General features: G+C 36.6%; 1 protein-coding gene across 3 annotated transcripts in view; it reads left to right on the top strand.

Moving 5' to 3' along the window:
* PHTF1 (putative homeodomain transcription factor 1) overlaps window positions 1-26,499 on the top strand; it is a 70,611-nt gene that overhangs the window by 22,805 nt on the left and 21,307 nt on the right. Inside the window, exons 6-15 of one of the 3 annotated variants that reach the window (XM_036826590.1) lie at window positions 5,564-5,720; window positions 6,929-7,063; window positions 8,256-8,415; window positions 9,296-9,469; window positions 9,557-9,646; window positions 11,635-11,856; window positions 14,685-14,813; window positions 15,528-15,800; window positions 16,580-16,715; window positions 17,477-17,562. In XM_036826590.1, coding sequence (XP_036682485.1) covers window positions 5,564-5,720; window positions 6,929-7,063; window positions 8,256-8,415; window positions 9,296-9,469; window positions 9,557-9,646; window positions 11,635-11,856; window positions 14,685-14,813; window positions 15,528-15,800; window positions 16,580-16,715; window positions 17,477-17,562 — 1,562 coding nt within the window. Of the gene's footprint in view, window positions 1-5,563; window positions 5,721-6,928; window positions 7,064-8,255; window positions 8,416-9,295; window positions 9,470-9,556; window positions 9,647-11,634; window positions 11,857-14,684; window positions 14,814-15,527; window positions 15,801-16,579; window positions 16,716-17,474; window positions 17,563-26,499 lie in introns of all 3 variants that reach the window. The other 2 variants (XM_036826572.1, XM_036826580.1) reach the window with 2 other exon arrangements.

The following is a 26,499-nucleotide window of genomic DNA, read 5'->3' as shown; positions in this document are numbered from 1 at the left end:
ACGTACAAAGAAAGAAGGGACATACACCATTTGGAGATCATCTTAAATTTATTGGCTCAGAGAGAGCAAACATGATTGTCTAACTCTTCTCTCTTGAATTTCTTTCTACCTGTCTCACTGGCCAGGCCTTTTCAAACTTTTCCAGTGTCTGACCTTTGACTATTGGATTACCTCTAGGTTGGATCGGGATTCTCTTCTCTTCTCTAGGTACTCTCATCAAGCCTTGTACCTTTAAATATAATTGATATACTGGTGATTCTCAAATTTATATTTTCAGGCCAGATCTCTCTGCTGAACTTCAGGCTTGTAAATACAACTGCCTGTTTGACATTTCCATATGGAGATTTCATAGGTATCTTGAACTGAATCATATCCAAAGTGGAACTCCTGATTTTTTTTTATAATCTTTTCTTTTATACAGTCTTATTCCTCTTTAGGTTTTATCCCATTTCATTAAATGATGCCATCAGCTACCCAGTTTTCAAGCGAAAAATTGTCTTCCTATTCTACTCTACCATAAACCCTCATATTCCATCTGTCACCAAGTCTGTAAGTTTGACCTCCAGAACATGTCCTGGCGACTTATCCCAGTCTCTGCTGCCACCATAGTCCACAGCACCACCATCCCTTCACCTAGATCACTGGAATAACATCTACTCTGAGCTTTCTTTCTGCCCATCACTCTTTTCACAGCAATTAGAGAAATCTTTTGAAATGGAAACCCTATCATGTCAATTTCCTGCTTTTTTAAGTCCGTTTAGTGACTTCTCATTGCCCTTGGAATAGAAACCCAAACTCCTCACCAGGACCTCCAGTGCCCTACGTTATCTGTCCCCTGCTAACCTGTCGGATGCCATGTCTTAACCACTCTCCTCCTTGCTTACTCTAGGCATAAGGCCTTTTTCTATTCCTCACCCAGGGTTTTTCTTTCTGTTTGAAACAATCATAAGGCTTTTCATGTGGCTATCTTTTCTGTCATCTTTAGGATCTGTGCTCAGATGTAACTTTCACAGAAAGGCCATCCCTGTCTATACTTTCTAAGTAGTCGTACCACCCCTCAGTCACTGTCACAGGAGTCTATGTTAATTTCTGTATTACACATCACTACCTGGTGTTTTTTCTCGTCTCACTATGTGCAGGGGCCCAGTGTACACTCTTTACTATACTCCATTGCCTACCAGGAACACTTTCTGAAAGAGGGCAGCGTAGATATGGTTATACCTGAGCAAACAGACATGACTTAGAACAAAGAGTAGGTGAAAGTTGAAGGTTGGGTTAGGGTGAAAGGATTTGGGGTGATTTTTGTTTTCTTTTATCTGTGTCAGTTTTTTTGAATTGTTTTCATAACTGTCATTTTGTTGCTGCATAATAGTCCATCATGTGGACACACCATCATTTCAAACTATCATTTTAATGTCTGTATGAGTCTATCATAAGGATTTACCATAAACACTTTTTATAACTGCTTTATAGTCCATTATATAAAAGTATCATAATTTACATAACTCTTCCCATGTAATGAGCATTAAGTTGTTTCTAGTTTTTTCTTATTAATAATACCATCATGAACAAAATTTTTCATATTTTGTATTATTTCTTTGGAATTTATTGTCTGGAATAGAATTAACAGATCAAAGAATGTAAACGTTTTAAGGCTTTTAGTGCATATAGTGAAATTGCTGGTGACACAATTCTTTTGGAAAGTAGTGGATTCTGTTTTACCACAATCTTAGCATTATCATAATTTTAAAAATTGTTACCTAATTTGATATACGAAAATTAGTATTTTACTTGTTTAATGTGCATTTCTTTGGTCACTTGTAAGGGTGAAATTAAATATTTTTCCACATGTTTGTTATTAAAGAATTTCTGTCTTACTGAGATAAATTATATATATTAAATTTTCATATACACCATGGTCTATTTCTGGACTATATATTCTGCACCATCAGTTTGTCTGGTTATTCTCATATCTGTGTCACATTTCTTTAATTACTGTAGCTATTTAATGTGTAGTAACATTGAGCAGGACAAGTATTCCTCTATTATTCTGTGTTTTTCAATATTTTCTCTTAGGTGTTCTTACTTGCTTATTCTTTGCAAAATAATTTAGAATTATTTTATCATGATCAAAGACCAAAAAAAAAAAATTGGAATTTGGATTGGAACTACCTTCTCACCACTCCCCACTCCAAAATATAGGTATAGATATATTTGGAGGGAATGGGGAGAAAATTGATATATCTCTCCTTTTTAATTAATTAATTAATTTTATTTATTTATTTTTGGCTGTACTGGGTCTTTGCTGCGCACGGGCTTTCTCTAGTTGCGGTGAGTGGGAGCTACTCTTTGTTGCGGTGCGCGGGCTTCTCATTGCGGTGGCTTCTCTTGTTGCAGAGCACGGGCTCTAGGCACACGGGCTGCAGTAGTTGTAGCACGCGGGCTCAGTAGTTGTGGCTTGCGGGCTCTAGAGCGCAGGCTCAGTAGTTGTGGCGCACGGGCTTAGTTGCTCCGCGGCATATGGGATCTTCCTGGACCAGGGCTCAAACTCGTGCCCCCTGCATTGGCAGGTGAATTCTTAACCACTGCACCACCAGGGAAGCCCGATATAGCTCTCCTTTTAATCAAGTCTTCTGTTATATCTTTCTGTAAAGCTTTGTAGGAATTTTTTTTTTCTTATAAGGCCTGCATAGATCTTGTTAAACTCAATTTTTTTTTCATTGTGGTAAAATATACATGAAATTTACCATCTTAACCATTTTTAAGTATACAGTTCAATGACATTAATTACATTCACATTGTTAGGCAGCCATCACCACCATCCATCTCCAGAATTTTTTTCATTTTTCCAAACTGAAACTCTGTACCCATAAATCAATAACTCTCCAATTACTCCTACCCCCAGCCAACCACCCTTCTACTTTCTGTCTCTATGAATTTGACCACTCTGAGTACCTCATATAAGTGGAATCACACAGTATTTGTCCTTATTTCACTTAGCATAACGTCTTCAGGATTCATCCATTTGTAGCATGTGTCAGAATTTCCTTCCTGTTTGAGGATGAATAATAATCAACTGTATGTATATACCACATTTTGTTTATATGTATCATCCATCAGGGGATGCTTGGGGGCTTCCACATTAAAGTAAAATATTTTATGTTTTTGTTTTTGTTGCTGCTGCTATAGGTATGAGGCTTTTTTTGTTTGTTTTATGTGTTTTAACTGGTGATTGCTGTTACATTTGAAAGCCTTTAGTTTATACTTAAGGTTGTTATAACTAGCCACTTTTTAAACTCTCATTATTTCTAATAGTTTTTTGGTGCTTCTCTCAGATTTTCTAATTATACAACCATATTGTTGGCATAATGAAAATTTGGTCTCCTCTTTTTTCATACATTTCATTTACTTGTATTGAATTAGTCAACATTTCAGAGCAGTGTTAAGTGATAACAGTAAGAGTGATCATAATGTTTTGTTCCTATTCAGAATGTTTTCATTAATATGATGCATGTTGATTTTACTTATATATTCTTTAGTATATGTGCTGCCAAAGCGAGCACTACTTATATATATTCTTTAGCATGTTAAGGACATATTTTTATATTCCTAGTATTTTAGAAAAGATTGGCATTTAAGATTAATTACAAATCAGGAACAAATGTCTATTTTTATAGAATGCTTTTTCACTACTAGAGTTGGACCAGACTTCACAGGTTAAAGGCACAGCCCTTCCCAAGACACCAGCCTTACTTTGGGAGTCCCTAGGGCTACCCTTACTCTGACCAGCTGGCTACAGTTTTGAGAGTCCCCCACTCATTCCCTCAGAGTTAATAATTCACTAGAATGACTCAAAGCACTCAGGAAAGTGCTGTCGTTATAGTTTTATTGTAGCAGAAGGATACAAATTAGAAGGGGTGCATAGGGCAAAGTCTGGGAGGGCTTCAATCAGGAAGTTTTTGTCGTCCTCAGGGATGTGTTACCCTTCCATCCATGATGGATAGCAATATGCACAAGGTATTGCCAACAAGAGAAGCTCACCCAAGCTTTGGTATCCAGAGTTTTTATTGAGGGTTTATTATGTAGGCCTGTTTGATTGAGTCACTGGCCAAGGAGTTAAACTCAGTCTTTAGCTCCCATTCCCTCCCCAAAGGTCAGGCTGATACAGTGTGGCTCAAAACCCCAGCCCTCTAATTCCATAGTTGGTCTTTCTGGTGCGGCTACTCCTATCCTTAGTCATTTTATTGGCATAAACTATCCACTATGGTCCAAGGGACCCACCATGAATAACAGAGATACTTCATCATTTGGAAAATTACAAGGGTTTAGGGGTTACCTCCCAGGAATCAGGGACACAGGCCTTTTACACAGTTGGCAATTGAGATGATACATATGCATGCAATCAAAACTACATCGTATTAAATTATTAAATTACATCAGTTAAGTCTCAGTCAACAATTCCTTTAGTGCCTAACATGTCTGTGCCAGGTACTCTTCTAGGCTCTGAGAAAGATTTCCTACTATCCTTCTAGCATTAAACCCTATATGATCTTGGTGAATTATTCTTTTGCTGTATTGTCAAATTTACTTTGATAGTATTTCAGTCATTCATTCAACAAATATCGAGTGCTTACTATGTGCCAGGTACTGATCTAGGTACAGCAGTGAACAAAATAGACAGAAATCCCTGCTTTCATGGTGTTACTTTTTAGAGGTAAATTTATATCCACGTTCACAAGTCAGCAAGGTCTATAGTTTATTGTTTTGGTGCTGTTGTTGTTATGTTTGGGTATCAGGGTATTAGGGAATGGAATTAATTTTACTCCACATAGAAAAGTTTGTATAGCACAAGAATTATCTTTATGTCAAAGTCTGAAAGAACGAATCTGTAAAATTGTATCTGGAAGTTTTGGGAGATAATTTGTGATATCTTTCTGTTTCTTTCATTACTTTTTTCTTTGGACATTTCATACTCACATACAAAGAGGCAATGTAGCATGGCAGTTAAGAGTAAGGACTCTGGGACTTCCCTGGCAGTCCAGTGGTTAGGGCTCCATGCTTCCACTGCAAGGGGCATGGGGCATGGGTTCCATCCCTGGTCGGGGAACTAAAATCCTGCATGCCACACCTCAGCCAAAAAAAAAAAAAAAAAAAAGAATAAGGGTTCTGGAGCCTGGCTGCCTTGGTTCAAACTCCAGCTCTGTTAATTGCTACATATCACTCTGGGCCCTGGAGAATACTGGGTCTCTGAGCAGAGCAGTACTGCAGAGGGTTATACAGTATCTAGTTGTTTTGTGCTGGAAAGTCTTTCAGAATATCTAGATTGTCATATTTCCAGAAAGGCAGATCCTTTGGACACATCATTCTTCACTTGCTCTGTGATCTAGGGCTTCAGGTTTTCACTCAGCTAATGTGCAGGTGGATTGTATTGTACAAAATTATGTGCTTTCACTTGTATACTTCTTTAAATGATAGATTTTTGGAGAAATAATCTGTAGAGTTATTAGAATTGGTTTTAAAGATAAGCCCTAATGCTTTCCACTTTGAAATCTCTTCTTTTCAGTTATAGCACTCGTGTTCTATTTTATGATGCCTATTGTGAATGTAAGTGAAGTACTTGGACCCTTGTGCCTTATGTTACTCATGGGAACTGTCCACTGTCAAATTGTGTCTACTCAGATAACAAGGCCATCGGGAAACAATGGAAATCGGAGAAGAAGGTGAGATGAGAAATTACACTTGTGGTTGTGTATTTTCTGGGAGAGGCATTGAAGAACAAAATCTTTGAGTAAATTAATAAAAAAATCTTCCTCTTTTGCATATATTTTTCATTATTTTTTTGTCTTAAAAAAAAAACCAAATGCTTTACTTTTACTTTTCTCCCTGATGCTTAGAAACCTTGTCATGAACTTTTAATCCAAGGAGGATGGAGGTTTGTCATTCAGTACCGTTGTTTAAAAGGAAAATTCCTATACTGTATTATTCCTTATCAAAATTTACCTTAAATAATGATTTTAATGAAAAGCATTCTTCTTCATAATTCAGTCTTAAAATTTGGTGAAAATTCACTATAAACAAGGATCTTAGTACATTAGGTTAGTGCTACTAAAATTTTTACCTTTTTTCAATAGTATATAAAAAGAATGGATTTCTAAGTGTTCTAAACTTTTAATAAAGATTTAACTTTTCTACACATTGAATTCATGTCTAGTCTTTATTGATTATGTGCCGTTTGTGGGGTTTGGAACTGTTAAAGGTTTCTTAGATATATATGGTATTATCTTACAAAAGTCATCTTTCTCAGAGTATCTGTAGATTTTTGTTCCCCCAAGGAGTTACTATATAAGATTTTTTCATTTGGTGCAAAGAATTTCAATATATTTATACTTATTTTTGAATGTTATTTTCAAAACTTTTTTTTTCCAGGAAAGAATATTCCTTGAAAATTCAGTGTAATTGATTTAATGTTTTCTAAGGGAATCAAATATTGTGCTGTGTCTCATTGGTATTTACAGGATATATCTTTTCACTGCATAGGATATCAAAAAATTGATCACTTGCTATTATTTTGTGTTCCCATGATTAAATGTGCCAAATGGGTAGATTTCTGGCATCCATATTTAAAGAAATTGTTCATTCTTTTTTTGGTTCCTGAAAAGACTATTATTGGTCATACATATGAAAATTTTCCTTCTAGTTATGTTTTTGAATGGCATTTCTATTTATTTAATGAACAAACAAAATGGTAACTTAGCACTTTGTTCTGGAACCTGTTTTTGCCCTTAAGTCAGAAATGTTCCGGTATAATTTATCCTCATTATATGAAGTTCATTATACTTAATTTCAGGTAGTAGTCAGTAGGGATATTCTGAGTAGAAACAGAAAAGGTCCTGAATAATCTAAAGTTGTTGAAATATTTTTTTTGTAGAAAATTACGAAAAACTGTAAATGGCGATGGGAGCCGAGAAAATGGAAATAACTCCTCTGATAAAGCCAGAGGAACAGAAACTTTGGAATCTGCACCCTTTAATGGTGGTTTTTGGGGGACTCTCTTTGGCAACAGGTGGGAAGTCTTACATTGGAATTTTTACTTGATTTTGTGTTCACATTAGTGTTTACATAGTATATAATCTGATTAGGTTTTAGGAATACGCAGTGTAAGCATATTATCATTGTGGTGGGATTTTTAAAGGTTCTGGAGTGACTTGCTTATTTGAAATGTCACCACTGTCTGTCATGTTACCCATTAGTCCAGTAATCTACCATAAATGTGTCATTCTGTTTGATCTTTAGTGGTTTTTTAGACCACAAGATTATGGAAATATAAATACTCTTGAAGGGTAAATATTGTAAGTCATATTGGCCAACATCTTGAGAGAAAGAAGAATTTTTAAAAGATGAGGTATTTTTCAGTGTGAGAGCTGATTCCTCTTTAGATGTGGGGTGCAGGACAGGAGGCTGGTGTCGATGGGCTGTAGGACAGAAAGGGAAATGAATCCAAGACGCATTCAACCTCCTTCATGATTTTGTAAGTTGTAACAGCGCTAGTATGACTCGAAGAAATCCTTATTTTATCATATGTTAATGTTTGTGACTCAAAAGTAAAGTGCTTTTGCAGTTTTGTTTTTGAAGACGAAGTATGTTCACATATTTTTCTAAAGATAAGTTGACACTCTTTAGTTGAAGCGTTTGAGTTCTTTGTGCTGAACATTGTGCTGGGCACTGGGCATTCCTCTTCTCAGTGATTTTACTGTCTAATTAGGAAGGTAAGAGTAGCAGGTATGATGCAGTCACCACAATGTAAAAATATCATAAATGATATCATGCTGACTCAAGGCCATGCAGTTCAGCAGAAGGAGTGAGTATTCTGGGGTGAAGTAGTCAGCAGGAGTCAGGGAGGAGCTGAGAGTTGCTGGGCTTTGAAGCACAGGAGAGGGGAAGACATTCTGTGAAGTGGCACAAACAGGCAATGTGAGGGCGGGGTTGGCATTGCGTTTGAGAGGGAAGACTGTGGACCCACTTCCTTGCAAAGTCGAAAAGAACAGGCTTCCTCTCAACTAACTGACCCAAGTCTTTGGAGACTAGAGAGGGAACCGGCTTCCTACACCCTGAGGCAAGCTAGAAGCCTGAAACGTACAATTTCTGAATCTTCTTGATTTCCAGAATAATGTATTGTACTCCTCAGAAGTGACTTCATGAAAGGTATTACTTTCAAAAAACTAACTAGTAATCTTTTTTTCCTTTTTAAAAAATAGGATGAAAAGAGTAAAATTAATATGTAGCAAAGGGACAGAGACTGACAATGACTCAGGTTGTCTGCATCCTATCATCAAGAAGAGACAGTGTCGACCAGAGATTAGAATGTGGCAAACAAGAGAGAAAGCAAAATTTTCAGATGGAGAAAAGGGATGCAGGGTAAGATTTAGATGAGAGTAAATATTACAAGGTCTTTTCTTTCCTGTGTAAAATTTTTCTATTCTTAGACTCTGCTAGAAACACAGAATAGGTACTAATAGATTTGTGTCATTTGAAATGTAAAACTACAGGATGTGAAAAGGAGAACATCATGAAGAATAACATGAAGACTGTACCTTATTCTTCTAATTTCTAGGACCAGAACTTGTTATTGCATCTGCCTCTGGTCCAGCCTTAGTAGGAGACTGGTAGATTCAATAAACAGATGAGTGTAGAGGCTGCTGTGTCGTCTTCCAGAGAAGCGGTGATAGTGTGTTAAGGTTTGGGAAACTATTTTCCAGGTTTAGGTACAGGCGTTCTGCTTTACGTCTAAAACTAACTACACTCTTACTTTATAGTCTTGAAATATTTTCTTGTTTGTTAGACTGTGGCATTTACGAATTACAAAAAGCTAATATTTTTGAGCCATTACTGCAACCAAGCACTATTCTAAGCGCTTTACACGTAGTAACTCACTTAATTGTTTCAACAACTCTGTGAGATAGGTGCTTTTATTATCATCGCTTTTCAGATGAGGAAATTGAGGCCCAGAGAGATTTAATTACTTACCTACAGTTACATAGCTAATAAGTAGAAGAGCTGTGATTCAGACTTGAGTTTGACTCAAGCCTGTGCTTCTAACCTCTACATAACACTGCCTCATCATTTAAGCTATTTAGTTTCAAGAAAGTTTAATATTTTCCTTGACTGAGACCAACTAATAGGTAGGTTTGTTCAGTTTTGGTTTAGTTTACTTTTACTGCTTCTTAGTTTTTATACACAAGGCTAACTGGAGTATTTTGGGCTGTCCCCTGTGAGGAAACTGCTGTTCTCTCTGTAGGAGCCGTTCGGGCGTTTGGGCAATGGGATTTCAGATGATCTGTCAAGTGAGGATGATGGTGAAGCCCGGACACAGATGATGGCACTGCGGAGGAGCGTGGAAGGGGCCTCAAGTGACAACGGCTGTGAAGTTAAGAATAGGAAATCAATACTTTCAAGGCACCTAAACACTCAGGTAATTTTTATTTTAGCTTATAAAAGTATAGGCATTAACTCCCAAGTCACAAGGTATTCAACATGTTTTCCTATCGTTTGTTGACAGGTAAAGAAGACCACTTCCAAGTGGTGTCCTGTTGTGCGGGATTCAGATAGTCTGGCTGAATCAGAGTTTGAATCGGCAGTCTTCAGTCAGGTAACGTATCCTTTTTCAAGGCGTATTCTTGAGTGTAATAACTGTATCCATTCCTTTTTGTATTGGTTGTCCTAAAGTTGTGTGGATATTTGCCTGCGCCTCCCCTGCCTCCAACTCTGTGTCTACCTATCTAGAAGCTTTTATATGACTGCTCACCCCCAGAAAGAGAACGAGCTCTTTGTCTTTGATCTAATCTTAAAAGTATCATAGATGATGCCCAGAGAGAGACTCCTCAGTCCCTAGATGATGAGAAGCCTACTTAATATTCACTTGGAATACGCAGTTTATTCTTAAGCATCGTTCCTTTGTAAGTGGCATTGATGCTGATGGGGACAGATATTTGAGAAAGGACCCCTGAGAGATGGGAGCAGTAAATCTCATCATGAAAGCTAATGGGAATATTGTACATTTGGGACATTATAATTCAGAGGTGAGGGAGTAGATGGTGGTGGCTTTTGTTTTGATTGACAAGGCAGCTGGGGTTGTGGAAAAACTTTCATATCTATGTTTGTACCGCAGGAGAGCTGCAGTGTCCATCCTTTTCTCAGCCTGATTACCCTTTTCCCTGTTTGGCTGGGCCCTGGACGTGACTAGGTCTACAGTCAAGCTCACAACATTTAGAGTAGAGGGCACTTGGGTGTGTCAGTAGGCCCAGCCGCACCTGCACCCAGAATGGGCCCTCTGGATGTGCTTGCAGGAGTCACCCCATCCCAGGGCACCTCACTTGAACAACCCCATGACTTGGCAGTAACTTCTCAGAGGGAGTCCTCTTTGATAGTCTGTTAGAGAGTCATCAGAGTTTCACATTTAACCATGAAAATGTATTATTGTTATGTGAAGTCTTGTCAACATAGTGATCGGTGTGTGAAAGCTTGCCAGCCATCACCATAGGTAACTTGTTTTCATTTTATTTCAGATATATAGTTGTTTTGTTTTGGTTTTTTTTTGAAATACAGGTAAATATTTTATTATAAAATACCTTTTACTGCAACAATATGGATGAATTTCAGAAATATAACGTTGTAAAAGTAGTCAAACATAAAAAAATAGCTAATTTCAGATTTCGCCTCTAACAAAGTACAAAACTGAAGTTAATCTATGCTCTTAGTAGTCATAATGGTTGTTAGCCTTGAAAGGGAATAGCACAGAAATAGGGGCAGGAGAACTAGTAATGCTTTGTTCATTGATTTTGGTGCTGATTACACAGACATGTTTCATTTGTGAAAAATTTATCCACCTATAAACTTATGCACACATATTTAAGAATGCTGTATTTCAAAAACTGTTAAAATAAGAACATATTCATCTAAAACACAGAAATCACAATGAAAAAAACTAAAAAAAAAAAAAATAATTTCATGACCCAAAAACTGTCACTTCATTTTTTAAAAAATTTTAAGGCTTTACAGATTTTGTAGTTATAAAATTAATGTAAGGATGTTGTAAAAACTCAAATGAAGAAGTATATTTAGTAAAAAGCAACCATTTCCACTTACTGCCTCCCTTCCCAGTATAATGAATCCCTCACTGTTCCCCACATCCCCAGATTGAACCCATGCTGTCTAGAGGGTGGTTATAGTTCCACATATTTATTTTCCTTTGCGTAAGAGAGCATACTATATATTTAAACATATAACATATCATTTAAAAAACATAAATAGGAAAATTTGTTCTGAGTTTTTTTTTTTTTTATCTTGTAGGTCTTGCCTTATCAGTACATAAGACAATACCTCATTCTGTTGAACATCTGCAGAATATTCCAGTTTATGAAGGAATTTATTAAAATGTGTAAAATTATGACTACTTAATTTGTTTCCAGTTTTTCATTATTAAAAGCAATTCAGAAAAATCCTTGTAGATAGATGGGTTTATCCACTCAGGTTGCCATAACAGAATACCACAGGCTGGGTAGCTTAAACAACGGAAATTTTATATAGTTGTTTTTAAAAAGGAATAAAAAAAATATTTGTTTTTGTTTTCCCTTAAAGGGCTGTAGATCTGGCGCGAGTGGTGGTTCTCGAAGCCTCAACATGTTGAGAAGAGACTCGGAGAGCACCCGTCATGACTCGGAGACAGAGGATATGTTATGGGATGACCTGCTGCACGGCCCTGAGTGCCGGTCGTCTGTCACCAGTGACAGTGAGGGGGCCCACGTGAACTCCCTTCACTCAGGGACCAAACGTGACCCCAAAGAGGATGTTTTCCAGCAGGTCTGTAAAGGTGATGATAATAATAGCTGATGTTTACTGTGTACTTACCGTGTGCCAGGCACTGTATTATCTCATTTAACTCTACAATAACCCTGTAAGGTGGACACTATTATTATCCCTATTTAGAGATGAGGAAATTGAGCATAGTTTGTAAGTGAAGATATTGGAATTAGAATTCAGGGGGAAGCACTGTTGAATTCCCCTAACCTAAATGTTTCTTCCTAGGACTTTTTCTCATTATTTTCCTTAGAATGACCCTTAATGTTCATTTTATATGAGCAGGGTACATTGTTTGGTGCAGTAAACTCATATTATATTTTCATAGACATAGCAGTATTATATATGAATTACTAGGAGATGGCATTGCTTGCTTCTCTAATAATGTATAAAGCAAGTGATGCTTTTAATTTTAGGTTTTCTGTTAATATCGTAAAATCAGATAGCCTGGGAATGGGGATTCTTTAGAAGGTTATTTCAACCTTCCAATCAATATAGGAATTCATTCTACATCTGCAGAAATTTTTCTACTACCTATCATGTAGTAACAATAGTTCCTACTTCTTAGAAATATTGTGATATATCTAATGAGATAATACAAAGTGCTTAGCACAATGCTTGGCAAAGAGTAAGCACCCACGACATGTTGGCATGGTTATTATTATCCCCATCAGACAATCAGTTAGTCTCTGCTTAAATACTTGTGGAGCTGGAGTGATTGTTATTTCATGAGCTTTTTCCACTGCTGGATAGATTAAATGATTAAGAAACGGTTCTCATATCAGCCTTTCATATGTTTAATGCCAATGATCATGATTCTTCTTAGTTTTATTTTTTCTTTAGGCTAAATATTTCCATAATGACTTAATAAATAGTGGGTGATGGATATTCATTTGTTTAATTATTGAATTTTCTTGATTCTAAGATACCATTGATTTAGGTTACACATTTTAATGAAAAAAATTCTGCTTCATTAAATGTATACAGTTTTCAAAAACTAACTAGAAACAACATACATTTTATTATTAAAGTTTTAAGCTTTTTCCTCCAATTTTGCTATCAAAGTTTGTATCTAAATATTCTTTACATTCAGTCTGAAGACTCATCTAAATTACCTTAGCCCTTGGTAATTATGAATAGCATCATGATGATTTTCACCTCCTTTGCACTTCTGGGATTTATAGGATAATTTTAAGGCATATGTAAGAATAACTAGGTAAGATGAAACTCACTGTGTTAAACGGAATTCATCATTTCCCAATTCTCCCACCTAACCTATTCTTCTTTTATTCTCCATATTTCTAAATGTCACCACTAACCACCCAAGTTAGAACCCTTGGGGCCATTCTTGACCCCGCCCCCCATGTTTCCAATCAGTCATCACATTTTCTTGATTCTGCTGTATAATACATACATCTGCCCACCTGTGTCCACACTGCTTGGTGCAGACCACCATCAGCCCTCATCTGGATCCTTACAGCAGCTTCTCTAGGCTTGCTCCCCTTCGTTTCATTTTCCACACTGCAGCCAGAATGATCCTTCTAAAATACAAATCTGATGCCATTCCCCTTACAATCCTTTAATTGCTTTTTTTTTCCATTCTGGATTATTTCTTTCTGTTCCTTTATTTGCTCTGATAACAGTCTTGCATGGTATAGTTTAACTCAACTAAACTTCTTTCAGTCTCCTCATGTACTTCTGGATCTTTACACAAACTGGTTTATTTGCCTGGAACACACTTTTCCCCAATACCCATTCCTTCGTCTCACTCTTTTTTACTTTTCGGGTCTTGGCTTGAGTGATACTCCCTTAGGAAGCCTTTTCTGTATGCTCCTAAAGCATTCTTTCCTTCCCTTATCATGCTGCACAGTAACTTTATTTAATCATGTCTCCATAAGTTTGTACGCTCTGTGATGTCAAGGACTACATCTGTCTTGTTCTTTATTATATCCATAGTACATCTTACATAGTAGCTGCTTAATAAATATTTTTTTGGCTAAATCAATTAATAAATCCATAAATGTGCATCAGCATTATGCTAAGCATTATTGTAGAAGGAGAAGAAATACACCAGATGGTTGTTTTTTAGTAACTTATATATGTGTTTGGGAACAAGATGATTTTATGGGAAATAGAGGACACAATAAAAGCAGCATATAATTAGATGCAAATTTATCTGCTATAGACTGTAAGGGTTTTTAATTTCAGAGAAAGGCAACATGAGTGAGGCTTGTGGCCATCAGAGAGGACATGTTGGTGAAATGGGACTTGAGTTGGTACTCGAAGAATAAGACATGATACAGCAGAGGAAAATACGGGGCTGTTTTTATCTCGACCTTTTCCTCTTGAGCTTACTATGCTTTTCTGTGTCCTGATTAGACCAGAGAAAGGTTTACCTTCTCAGTCATTCCTGTGATGTCTTAAGGCCTGTTAGCACCTCTCCCGCGTAACTTCCTACTATCCCTGGTCTAGTTATGATGCTGTAGAAATGCTTTCCTTCTTGATATCCCATTAATACACCAAGCTTATACTCACTTCCATACATTTAGAGAGGGAAGCAACCTTGGAGATCATGTAATCCTACCTCCCATCATTATAGGAGACACTTAGCCTCTCTCCAGGTAAGAAATTGTTTTCGTGAAAAAAAAACAACAAAACCCAGAAACCAGCATCATGGAGCTGGTAATTGGAGTGATGAGCTTTGTGAGGGGGAGAATAGGATGACAAGGCTGAACCCTGGCAAATGTGGCCCAGGAGCTAGACAAAGGGAAAAAAATCTAATGGAGGAAATAAAGACGGAGTGGATGGAAATATTTATTTTTTCTTCTCAGAACCATTTATTCTGGCTTCAGAACTCAAGTCCTGCCTCTGATCGAGTTAGTGCAATAATCTGGGAAGGGAATGAGTGCAAAAAGATGGATATGTCTGTGTTGGAAATAAGTGGCATCATCATGAGCAGGGTAAGGTTTAATACGTTTTTGGATTTTTAGAAAAATCTATTTAATGATCAGCAGCTATTTCATAGAATGTATTTAATGATCAAAACGTTGACTCTGGGCTTCCCTGGTGGCGCAGTGGTTGAGAATCTGCCTGCCAATGCAGGGGACACGGGTTCAAGCCCTGGTCTGGGAAGATCCCACATGCCGCGGAGCAACTAGGCCCGTGAGCCACAACTACTGAGCCTGCGCGTCTGGAGCCTGTGCTCCGCAACAAGAGAGGCCGCGACAGTGAAGAGGCCCGCGCACCGCGATGAAGAGTGGCCCCCGCTCGCCGCAACTAGAGAAAGCCCTCACACAGAAACGAAGACCCAACACACCCAAAAATAAATAAATAAATAAATAAATTTATAAAAAAAAAAAAAAAAAAGTTGACTCTGCTTTTGAAACACAAGTATGTGTATCTTAAATTTTGTAGTCAGCCTTCACTAGGTAGTATATTTTTTTATTTGTTACAGAGGTCTCTGTGAGCATGATCAATTGTTCAGGTAGACTCTACAAATATTCCTTATCTCATTCAAGCCTAAAAGTCATAAATCTGTACATCATTTTTATTTGTATTTCTTTTAGATTTAAAACAGATTTAGTTTTTAATCATCTAAATAGTATTTGATAAATACTGCTTCACAACTCCATTTAGCTGTGCAGTAATGATGCATATTTTAAATTAATTCCCAGGTTAATGCGTATCAGCAAGGAGTAGGTTATCAGATGCTGGGAAATGTCGTCACCATCGGATTAGCATTTTTCCCTTTTTTACATCGACTGTTCCGAGAGAAGAGCCTTGACCAGCTAAAGTCCATCTCAGCTGAGGAGATCTTGACTCTCTTTTGTGGGGCACCACCTGTTACACCTATTATCATTTTGTCTATAATTAATTTTTTTGAACGACTGTGTCTTACTTGGATGTTTTTTTTCATGATGTGTGTGGCGGAGAGAACATACAAACAGGTCGGTAGTCAATTAAGTAAAATTTCTTACCTCTGCTTTTGTATATGGTATTCTGTTGAGTTGCTTTTGTTCTCTTGATTTGTTCTCTCTCCAGAAGTTAACGTGGGCAATGGAGGCTTGATAAGTGAACTTTTGGTATTTGTGGGTTTAACACTTGTGATACTGATTATTCACAAATGACATGCTGTAATCTGAAATTTTGCTGAGCCTACTTGTAGGAGTAAGTGGCTGAGCCAGTGAGTGAGCCTAGCTGATTGCTTAGCGCCTGCACCTCAGTGTGCCCTTGATGTTTTGTATATGTAGCATATGTAGTAATTACCAAAGTGAAAATGTTTCTGTGAAAAATGGCCAAGTGAGAAATAAATTTATTGAAATTTGATAAGAGTTTGGGATTGAGGGCTTAATGTATCGGTGATATGTGCAAAAAATGTGGTTTTGAATGGAAATGTAATTTGGGAGTAAGCTAGAATTTGTATAAACATTTGAGTTTGTGAAGGTGGGGATTCACAAAGGTCTCCAAGGTATATTCCTTGAAAATGTGAAGAATGTAGCATGTTGTGAAGAAGTATATTACTACATAATGTGCTTTGCAAGCGACAGGTTAATGAGCTATTAACAATGTTTTTTCACTGCCTGTCTTAGTGACCACTGATTAGAACTTGATCCTTTTAATATTTTTTATATGCTGGGAATATTGTTTACAATTATGTAAATATACACACAGTGACACATGTGTACGTTTCACTTTGTGGTTTGTTTTTTTTTTTAACCTCCTCTAGAGATTTTTATTTGCAAAACTCTTCAGCCATATTACTTCTGCCAGGAAAGCTAGGAAATATGAAATACCTCATTTCAGACTTAAAAAGGTGGAGAACATTAAGATATGGTTATCATTGCGTTCCTTTCTGAAGGTGAGTTTTAGCTGACTAACCATGGAATATCTGCAATAATACACAGAAAACATGCTCACTGAAATTTCTGGTGGCAGATACTCAGTAGGCAGGGTAGTTCTATGTACTGGACAGACATCAGTTGCTGACAGACTTGCTGGACACCAAGTTGGGAGTGATCTATCTGCAGAGCTGTTAGAGCTAAGTAAATAAGAGCTTAGAAAGGGAAAAGAAAATTTAAATTCCTAGGGCAGAGTGATAAATTGAATATCTCATCTTTTTCTGACTTTTGGGGGGAATATTCCAGCTGAAAATATGTTCGTGAATCAATCACACCCTTAATTTGAATGGCATGGATCTCAGAGCTTAATTAAAGTCGAATATGTCCAAAATATGTTAAAATCCTGTGTCAGAAAGAGAAAAACAAATATCGTATATTAACGCATGTATGTGGAACCTAGAAAAATGGTACAGATGACCCGGTTTGCAGGGCAAAAGTTGAGACACAGATGTAGAGAACAAACGTATGGACACCAAGGGGGGAAAACCGCGGTGGGGTGGGGATGGTGGTGTGCTGAATTGGGCGATTGGGATTGACATGTATACACTGATGTGTATAAAATTGATGACTGATTAAAAAAAAAAATCCTGGTGTCAGAAACGTCCTTTATAAAATGTTTCATTTCAACGCCAATATAGTAAGATTGGGAGTGTGAATGATGTGAGGGCCGTTGCCGTCTCTGGCGTGGACCTAAAACACTAACCTACACATCTCACTCCACAGAGACGGGGGCCCGCAGAGATCAGTGGATGTGGTTGTGTCTTCTGTCTTCCTACTGACACTTTCCATTGCTTTCATTTGTTGTGCCAAGGTAAGAGTTTCAGATAGATTTCACTGGAAAATGGAATATAGAGCTCACTTTCTGTTTTAAAATCAGTTCACCGTGTTTAAGTGTGTGTTGTGTGTGTATGTGTGTGTATGTATAGACGACGGACATTTGTATCTCACCAGCTCTGGGAAATGGGGAGTCCAAGGTCGACGGGTGCCAGCATGGTTATGTTGAAGTTATATATTGTTTTTAATGTGTCTACATTTCTTTTGCTAGTTTGAATACTTGTTAATTTTTCTAACTTTATTTTTAATTAAAAAAAAATTATTTTATTTTATTTATTTATTTTTGGCTGCGTTGGGTCTTTGTTGCTGCGTGCGGGCTTTCTCTAGTTGCGGCGAGTGGGGGCTACTCTTGGTTGCGGTGCACGGGCTTCTCATTGCAGTGGCTTCTCTTGTTGCAGAGCATGGGCTCTAGGAGCGCGGGCTTCAGTAGTTGCAGCACGCGGGCTCAGTAGTTGTGGCTTGCAGGCTCTAGAGCGCAGGCTCAGTAGTTGTGGCACACAGGCTTAGTTGCTCCGTGGCATGTGGGATCTTCCTGGACCAAGGATCAAACCCGTGTCCCCTGCATTGGCAGGTGGATTCTTAACCACTGTGCCACGAGGGAAGTCCTTTTCTAACTTTTGAAATGAGAATAAAGATAATTTTTAGTCCTTTAAGACTCTAAGATCATGGTAATTTAATTTTAATTGGCAATTTTTGATTGTTAATAAAGCTATATACCATTATGGATACAAAATGGTGATTTTCCAACTCCATCATTTCTTCTAATTTTATTAGTTGTCACTCTAAAGTAGACTTCTTCTTTTTTCTCATTTATTTATTCATTCATTCATTTATTATGCTATGGACTCCTGTGTTCTTATTTTTATCGAGTGGAGTATAAAGTATTACTATGTTTGTTTTGATGCCTAAATTGTCCCAGATTTGGCCAGTGAGAGACCCTGAAAGCCCCTTCCTGTGTTCTTTTGACAGGTCCCTGTATCTTTATTTATTTATTTATTTTGGTACTTCTGTGTTTTCTTTGTTACAAGAAGTTACAGCCTTATCCTGTACTTTTCCATTGATTGAATTTTAACTTAATTCTGCTATGGTCAGAGAACATGCTCTGAATGTGTTCAGTCCTTTGAAATATGTAGAATTGCTTTATTACCCAGTATTGCTTTATTATGTAGAATTGCTTTATTATGCAGTATTGCTTTATTATGTAGAATTGCTTTATTATGTAGAATTGCTTTATTATCCAGTATTGCTTTATTATGTAGAATTGCTTTATTATCCGGTATATGTTTATCTTTATTATCCAGTATATGTTTATAATATATATATTACCAGTTTTATTAAATCTTCCATCAGCACTTTGAAAGAATTTGTAGCCCATTGTTTTGGAGAGCAGTGTTCTCTCTATATAAATTAACCCAAGTTTATTAGTTGTATTGCTGAAATTTCCTGTGTCCCTACTCATCTTTTTGGTTTGCTTATTCTGTCAGCCACTGAGAGAGGTGTGGTCAGGTCTGCTCTGATGGTGGATTTATCTTTTTCTCCTTTTATTTCTGTCAAGTTTTGCTTTATATATTTTTAAGCAGTGTAACTGGGTGCATACAGAATTAGAATTGTTATCCATCTCCTTGGTGGATAGACTTTTATGTCCTTTATAGTTATTTTTTTTCTCAATCCAGGATGAGTTATTACATTTAGCTGTTATGTCTCTTTAATCTCCTTTAATCCTGAACAGTGTCAGGCTTTCTTTACCTTTCATGACCTTATAAAATGTCTCTATTTCTAATGTTTCTTAACTTAAAGTCTACTCTATTTGATATTAATTTAACTACACCATCTGTCTTGATTAGTTTTTGTATGCAATATCTTTGTCTACCCTTTTTCATTTATTTTGTCTTTGTATAGTTCTGTCTCTTATAATCAGCATATCCTTTTTTTGGTTGCTTGTTTCTTTTTCTTTCTTTTTTTTTTGCTGTTAAACTATCAAAGTGCTTTAATATCTTCAGTGATATGTTTTTTTCAATGCTGAAAAGTTATTTTATTAATTTATTTTGGTAACAGATCTGGGTTTATTACAAAATATATTTTCTTTTTGAGCTTTTTCCCTCTCTCTCTCTCTCTTTTTTATTGAAGTATAGTTGATTAACAATGTTGTGTTAGTTTCAGGTGTACAGCAAAGTGATTGAGTTATACACATATATGAATATATGTTATTTTCAGATTCTTTTCCGTTATAGGTTACTACAGAATATTGAGTATAGCTCCCTGTGATATATATACCATATCTTCTTTATCCATTCATCTGTCGATGGACATTTAGGTTGCTTCCATGTCTTGACTGTTGTAAATAGTGCTGCAGTGAACATTGGGGTGCATGTATCTTTTTGAATTACAGTTTTGTCTGGATATATGCCCAGGAGTGGGATTGCAGGATCATATGGTAACTATTTTTAGTTTTTTAAGGAACCTCCATACTGTTCTCCATAGTGGCTGTATCAATTTACATTCCCACCAACAGTGCAAGAGGGTTCCCTTTTCTCCACACCCTCTCCAGCATTTATTATTTGTAGACTTTTTGATCATGGTCATTCTGACTGGAGTGAGGCGATACCTCATTGTAGACTTAATTTACATTTCTCTAATAATTAGTGATGTTGACCATCTTTTCATGTGCCTTTTGGCCATCTGTATGTCTTTTTTGGAGAAAGTCTACTTTATCTTCTGCCCATTTTTTATTGGGCTGTTTGGTTTTTTGTTTATTCAGTTGTTTATATATTTTGGAAATTATCTCCCTTGTCAGTCTCATCATTTACAAATATTTTCTCCCTTCTGTAGGTTGTCTTTTTGTTTTGTTTATGGTTTCCTTTGCTGTGCAAAAGCTTTTAAGTTTAATTAGGTCCCATTTGTTTATTTGTGTTTTTATTTCCATTCCTCTAGGAGGTGGGTCAAAAAAGATCTTGCTGTGATTTATGTCAAACAGTGTTCTGCCTATGTTTTCCTCTAGAAGTTTTATAGTATCCAGTCTTATGTTTAGGTCTTTAATCCATTTTGAATTTATTTTGTATATGATGTTAGAGAAATGTTCTAATTTCATTCTTTTACATGTAGCTGTCCAGTTTTCCCAGCACCACTTATTGAAGAGGCTGTCTTTTCTCCATTGTATATTCTTGCCTCCTTTGTCATAGATTAGGTGACCATAGGTGCATGGGTTTATCTCTGGGCTTTCTATCCTGTTCCACTGATCTATATTTCTGTTTCTGTGCCAGTACCATACTGTTTTGATTACTGTAGCTTTGTAGTATAGCCTGTAGTCAGGGAGCATGATTCCTCCAGCTCAGTACTTCTTTCTTAATATTGTTTTGGCTATTCAGGTTTTTTGTGTTTCCATGCAAATTTAAATTTTTTTTGTTCTAGTTCTGTGAAAAATGCCATTGGTATTTTGATGGGGATTGCACTGAATCTGTACATTGCCTTGAGTAGTATGGTTATATATAACAATATTAATTTTTCTAGCCTAAGAAACCGGTAATATATATTCCTCTGTTTGTGTCTTCTTCAGTTTTTTCATCAGTGTCTTATAGTTTTTGGAGCACAGGTATTTAGCCCCCTTAAGTAGGTTTATTCCTAGGTATTTTATTCTTTTTGATGCAGTGGTAAATGGGATTGTTTCCTTAATTTCTCTTTCTGATCTTAGTTTTAGTGTATAGAAATGCAACAGATTTCTGTGTATTAATTTTGTATTCTGCAACTTTACTGAATTCATTGATGAGCTCTAGTAGTTTTCTGGTAGTGTCTTCAGGATTTTCTATGTATAGTATCATGTCATCTGCAAACAGTGACACTTTTACTTCTTCCTGTCCAATTTAGATTCCTTTTATATCTTTTTCTTCTCTGAATGCTGTGACTAGGACTTCCAAAAGTATATTGAATATAAGAGGTGAGATTGAGCACCCTTGTCTTGTTCCTGATTTTAGAGGAAATGCTTTCAGCTTTTCACTGTTGAGTATGATGTTAGCTGTGGGTTTGTCATATATGGCCTTTATTATGTTGAGGTATGTTCCCTCTATGCCCACTTTCTAGAGAGTTTTTAATCATTAGTGGATGTTAAATGTTGTCAAAAGCTTTTTCGGCATCTAATGAGATGATCATGTGGCTTTTATTCTTCAATTTGTTAATGTGGTGTATCACACTGATTGATTTGTAGATACTGAAAAATCCTTGCATCCCTGGGATAAATCCCACTTGATTATTTAATGTATTGTTGGATTCAGTTTGCTAGTATTTTGTTGAGGATTTTGCGTCTATGTTTATCAGTGATATTGGCCTGATTTTCTTTTTTTTGTAATACCTTTGTCTGGTCTTGGTATCAGGGTGATGATGGCTTCATAGAATGAGTTTGGAAGTGTTCCTTCCTCTGCAATTTTGGGAATAGTTTCAGAAGGGTAGGTGTTATCTCTTCTCTAAATGTTTGGTAGACTTCACCTGTGAAGCTATCTGGTCCTGGACTTTTGTTTTCTGGGAGTTTTAAAATCACAGATTCAATTTCAGTACTTGTGATCAGTCTGTTCATATTTTCTATTTCTTCCTGGTTCAATCTTGGTAGATTGTACCTTTCTAAGAATTTGTCCATTTTATTGGTATATTGCTTGGAGTAGTCTCTCATTTCTAATTTATTGATTTGGGCCCTTTTCCTTTTTTTCTTGATGAGTCTGGCTAAAGGTTTATCAATTGTGTTTATCTTTTCTAGGAACCAGCTTTTGTTAATAGTTTTATCGATGTTTTCTATTGTTTTCTTAGTCTCTATTTCATTTATTTCTGCTCTGATCTTTATGATTTATTTCCTTCTACTAACTTTGGCTGTGTTTGTTCTTCTTTCTCTAGTTGCTTTAGGTATGGTTAGGTGGTTTATTTGAGATTTCCCTTGTTTCCTAAGGGAAGCTTGTATTGCTATAAACTTCCCTCTTACAACTGCTTTTGCTTCATCTCATAGGTTTTGGATGATCTTGTTTTCATTTTCATTTGTTGCTAGGTGTTTTTAAATTTTCTCTGTGATTTCTTCAGTGATCCATTGGTTGTTTAATAGCATATTGTTTAGCCTGCACGTGTTCATGTTTTTTTCTTGTAGTTGATTTCTAATCTCATAGTGTTGTGGTCAGAAAAGATGCTTGATATAATTTCAGTTTTCTTAAGTTTACCAAGGCTTGCTTCGTGGCCCAGCATGTGATGTATCCTGAAGAATGTTCCATGTGCACTGAAAAAATGTGCATTCTGCTGCTTTCAGATGGAATACTCTAGAAATATCAATTAAGTCCATCTAGTCTAATGTGTCATTTAAAGGCTGGATTTTATTATTGATCTTCTGTCTGGATGATCTGTCTATTGATATAAGTGAGATGTTAAAATCCCCCATTATTATGTGTTACTGTCAATTCCTTTTTTTGTCTGTTAACATTTGCCTTATATATTGAGGTGCTCCTATGTTGGGGACACATGAATTTACAATTGTTACATCTTCTTCTTTGATGATCCCTTGATAATTATGTAGTGTCCTTCTTTCTCTTGTAACTGTCTTTATTTTAAAGTCTATTTTGTCTGATATAAGTATTGCTACTTCAGCTTTCTTTTGATTTCCATTTGCATGGAATACCTTTTTTTTAACATTTTTATTGGAGTATAGTTGCTTTACAATGGTGTGTTAGTTTCTTCTGTATAACAAAGTGAATCAGCTATACATATACATACATCCCCATATCCCCTCCCTCTTGTGTCTCCCCCTGACCTTCCCTATCCCACCCCTCTAGGTGGACACAGAGCACCGAGCTGATCTCCCTGCGCTATTTGGCTGCTTCCCACTAGCTATGTGTTTTACATTCGGTAGTGTATGTATGTCAATGCCACTCTCTCACTTTGTCCCAGCTTACCCTTCCCCCTCCCCATGTCCTCAGGTCCATTCTCTACGTCTACGTCTTTATTCCTGTCCTGCCCCTAAGTTCTTCAGAACCATTTTTTTTTTTTTTAGATTCTATATATATGTGTTAGCATACGGTATTTGTTTCTGAATTTCTGACTTACTTTACTCCGTATGACAGTCTCTAGGTCCCTCTACCTCACTACAAATAACTCAATTTCTTTTTTTTTTATGGCCGAGTAATATTCCATTGTATATATGTGCCACATCTTCTTTATCCATTCATCTGTCGATGGGCATTTAGGTGCTTCCACGTCCTGGCTATTGTAAATAGTGCTGCAGTGAACATTGTGGTACATGACTCTTTTTGAATTATGGTTTTCTCAGGGTATATGCCCAGTACTGGGATTGCTGGGTCGTATGGTAGTTCTATATTAGTTTCTTGAGGAACCTCCATACTGTTCTCCATAGTGGCTGTATCAATTTACATTCCCACCAACAGTGCAAGAGGGTTCCCTTTTCTCCACACCCTCTCCAGCTTTTATTGTTTGTAGATTTTCTGATGATGCCCATTCTAACTGGTGTGAGGTGATACCTCATTGTAGTTTTGATTTGTATTTCTCTAATGATTAGTGATGTTGAGCATCCTGTCATGTGTCTGTTGGTAATCTGTATACCTTCTTTGGAGAAATGTCTATTTAGGTCTTCTGCCCATTTTTGCATTGGGTTGTTTGTTTTTCTGATATTGAGCTGCATGAGCTGCTTCTATATTTTGGAGATTAATCCTTTGTCAGTCACTTCATTTCAAATATTTTCTCCCATTCTGAGGGTTGTCTTTTTGTCTTGTTTATGGTTTCCTTTGCTGTGCAAAAGCTTTGAAGTTTCATTAGGTCCCATTTGTTTATTTTTGTTTTTATTTCCATTTCTCTAGGAGGTGGGTCAAAAAGGATCTTGCCGTGACTTATGTCATGGAGTGTCCTGCCTATGTTTTCCTCTAAGAGTTTTATATTGTCTGGCCTTACATTTAGGTCTTTAATCCATTTTGAGTTTATTTTTGTGTATGGTGTTAGGGAGTGTTCTAATTTCATTCTTTTACATGTAGCTGTCCAGTTTTCCCAGCACCACTTATTGAAGAGACTGTCTTTTCTCCATTGTATATTCTTGCCTCCTTTACCAAAGATAAGGTGACCATATGTGCTTGGGTTTATCTCTGAGTTTTCTATCCTGTTCCATTGATCCATATTTCTGTTTTTGTGCCAGTACCATACTGTCTTGATTACTGTAGCTTTGTAGTATAGTCTGAAGTCAGGGAGCCTGATTCCTGCAGCTCCGTTTTTCTTTCTCAAGATTGCTTTGGCTCTTTGGGGTCTTTTGTGTTTCCATACAAATTGTCCAAGTTTTTGTTCTAGTTCTGTGAAAAGTGCCATTGGTAGTTTGATAGGGATCACGTTGAATCTGTAGATTGCTTTGGGTAGTATAGTCATTTTCACAATGTTGATTCTTCCAGTCCAGGAACATGGTATATCTCTCCATCTGTTTGTATCATCTTTAATTTCTTTCCTCAGTGTCTTATAGTTTTCTGCATACAGGTCTTTTGTCTCCTTAGGTAGGTTTATTCCTAGGTATTATATTCTTTTTGTTGCAATGGTAATTGGGAGTGTTTCCTTAATTTCTCTTTCAGATTTTTCATCATTAGTGTATAGAAATGCAAGAGATTTCTGTGCATTAATTTTGTATCCTGCTACTTTACCAAATTCATTGATTAGCTCTATTAGTTTTCTGGTAACATCTTTAGGATTCCCTATGTATAGTATCATGTCATCTGCAAACAGTGACAGTTTTACCTCCTCTTTTCCGATTTGGATTCCTTTTATTTCTTTTTCTTATTTCTTTTTCTTCTCTGACTGCTGTGGCTAAAACTTCCAAAACTATATTGAATAATAGTTGTGAGTGTGGACAACCTTGTCTTGTTCCTGATCTTAGTGGAAATGGCTTCAGTTTTTCACCATTGATAACAAAGTTGGCTGTGGGTTTGTCATATATGGCCTTTATTATGTTGAGGTAAGTTCCCACTATGCCTACTTTCTGGAGGGTTTTTATCATAAATGGGTGTTGAATTTTGTCGAAAGCTTTTTCTGCATCTATTGAGATGATCATATGGTTTTTCTCCTTCAACTTGTTAATACGGTTTATCACATTGATTTACGTATATTGAAGAATCCTTGCATTCCTGGGAATAAACCCCACTTGGTCATGGTGTATGATCCTTTTAATGTGCTGTTGGAGTCTGTTTGCTAGTATTTTGTTGAGGATTTTTGCATCTGTGTTCATCAGTGATATTGGCCTGTGCTTTTCTTTTTTTGTGACATCTTTCTCTGGTTTTGGTATCAGGGTGATGGTGGCCTCGTAGAATGAGTCTGGGAGTGTTCCTCCTTCTGGTATATTTTGGAAGAGTTTGAGAAGGATAGGTGTTAACTCTTCTCTGAATGTTTGATAGAATTCGCCTGTGAAGCCATCTGGTCCTGGGCTTTTTGTTTGTTGTAAGATTTTTAATCACAGTTTCAATTTCAGTAGTTGTGATTGGTCTGTTCATATTTTCTGTTTCTTCCTGGTTCAGTCTCAGGAGGTTGTGCTTTTCTAAGAATTTGTCCATTACTTCCAGGTTGTCCATTTTATTGGCATAGAGTTGCTTGTAGTAATCTCTCATGATCCTTTGTATTTCTGCAGTGTCAGTTGTTACTTCTCCTTTTTCATTTCTAATTCTATTTATTTGAGTCTTCTCACTTTTTTTCTTGATGAGTCTGGCTAATGGTTTATCAATTTTGTTTATCTTCTCAAAGAACCAGCTTTTAGTTTTATTGATCTTTGCTATTGTTTCCTTCATTTCTTTTTCATTTATTTCTGATCTGATCTTTATGATTTCTTTCCTTCTGCTAATTTTGGGGTTTTCTTGTTCTTCTTTCTCTAATTGCTTTAGGTGTAAGCTTAGTTTGTTTATTTGAGATGTTTCTT

This window comes from Balaenoptera musculus, chromosome 1 (genome assembly GCF_009873245.2).
Source record: "Balaenoptera musculus isolate JJ_BM4_2016_0621 chromosome 1, mBalMus1.pri.v3, whole genome shotgun sequence".
Lineage (NCBI taxonomy): Eukaryota > Metazoa > Chordata > Mammalia > Artiodactyla > Balaenopteridae > Balaenoptera > Balaenoptera musculus.
The sequence above is the reverse complement of the archived record's forward strand: the minus strand, read 5'-3'. Positions and strand labels throughout refer to the sequence as shown.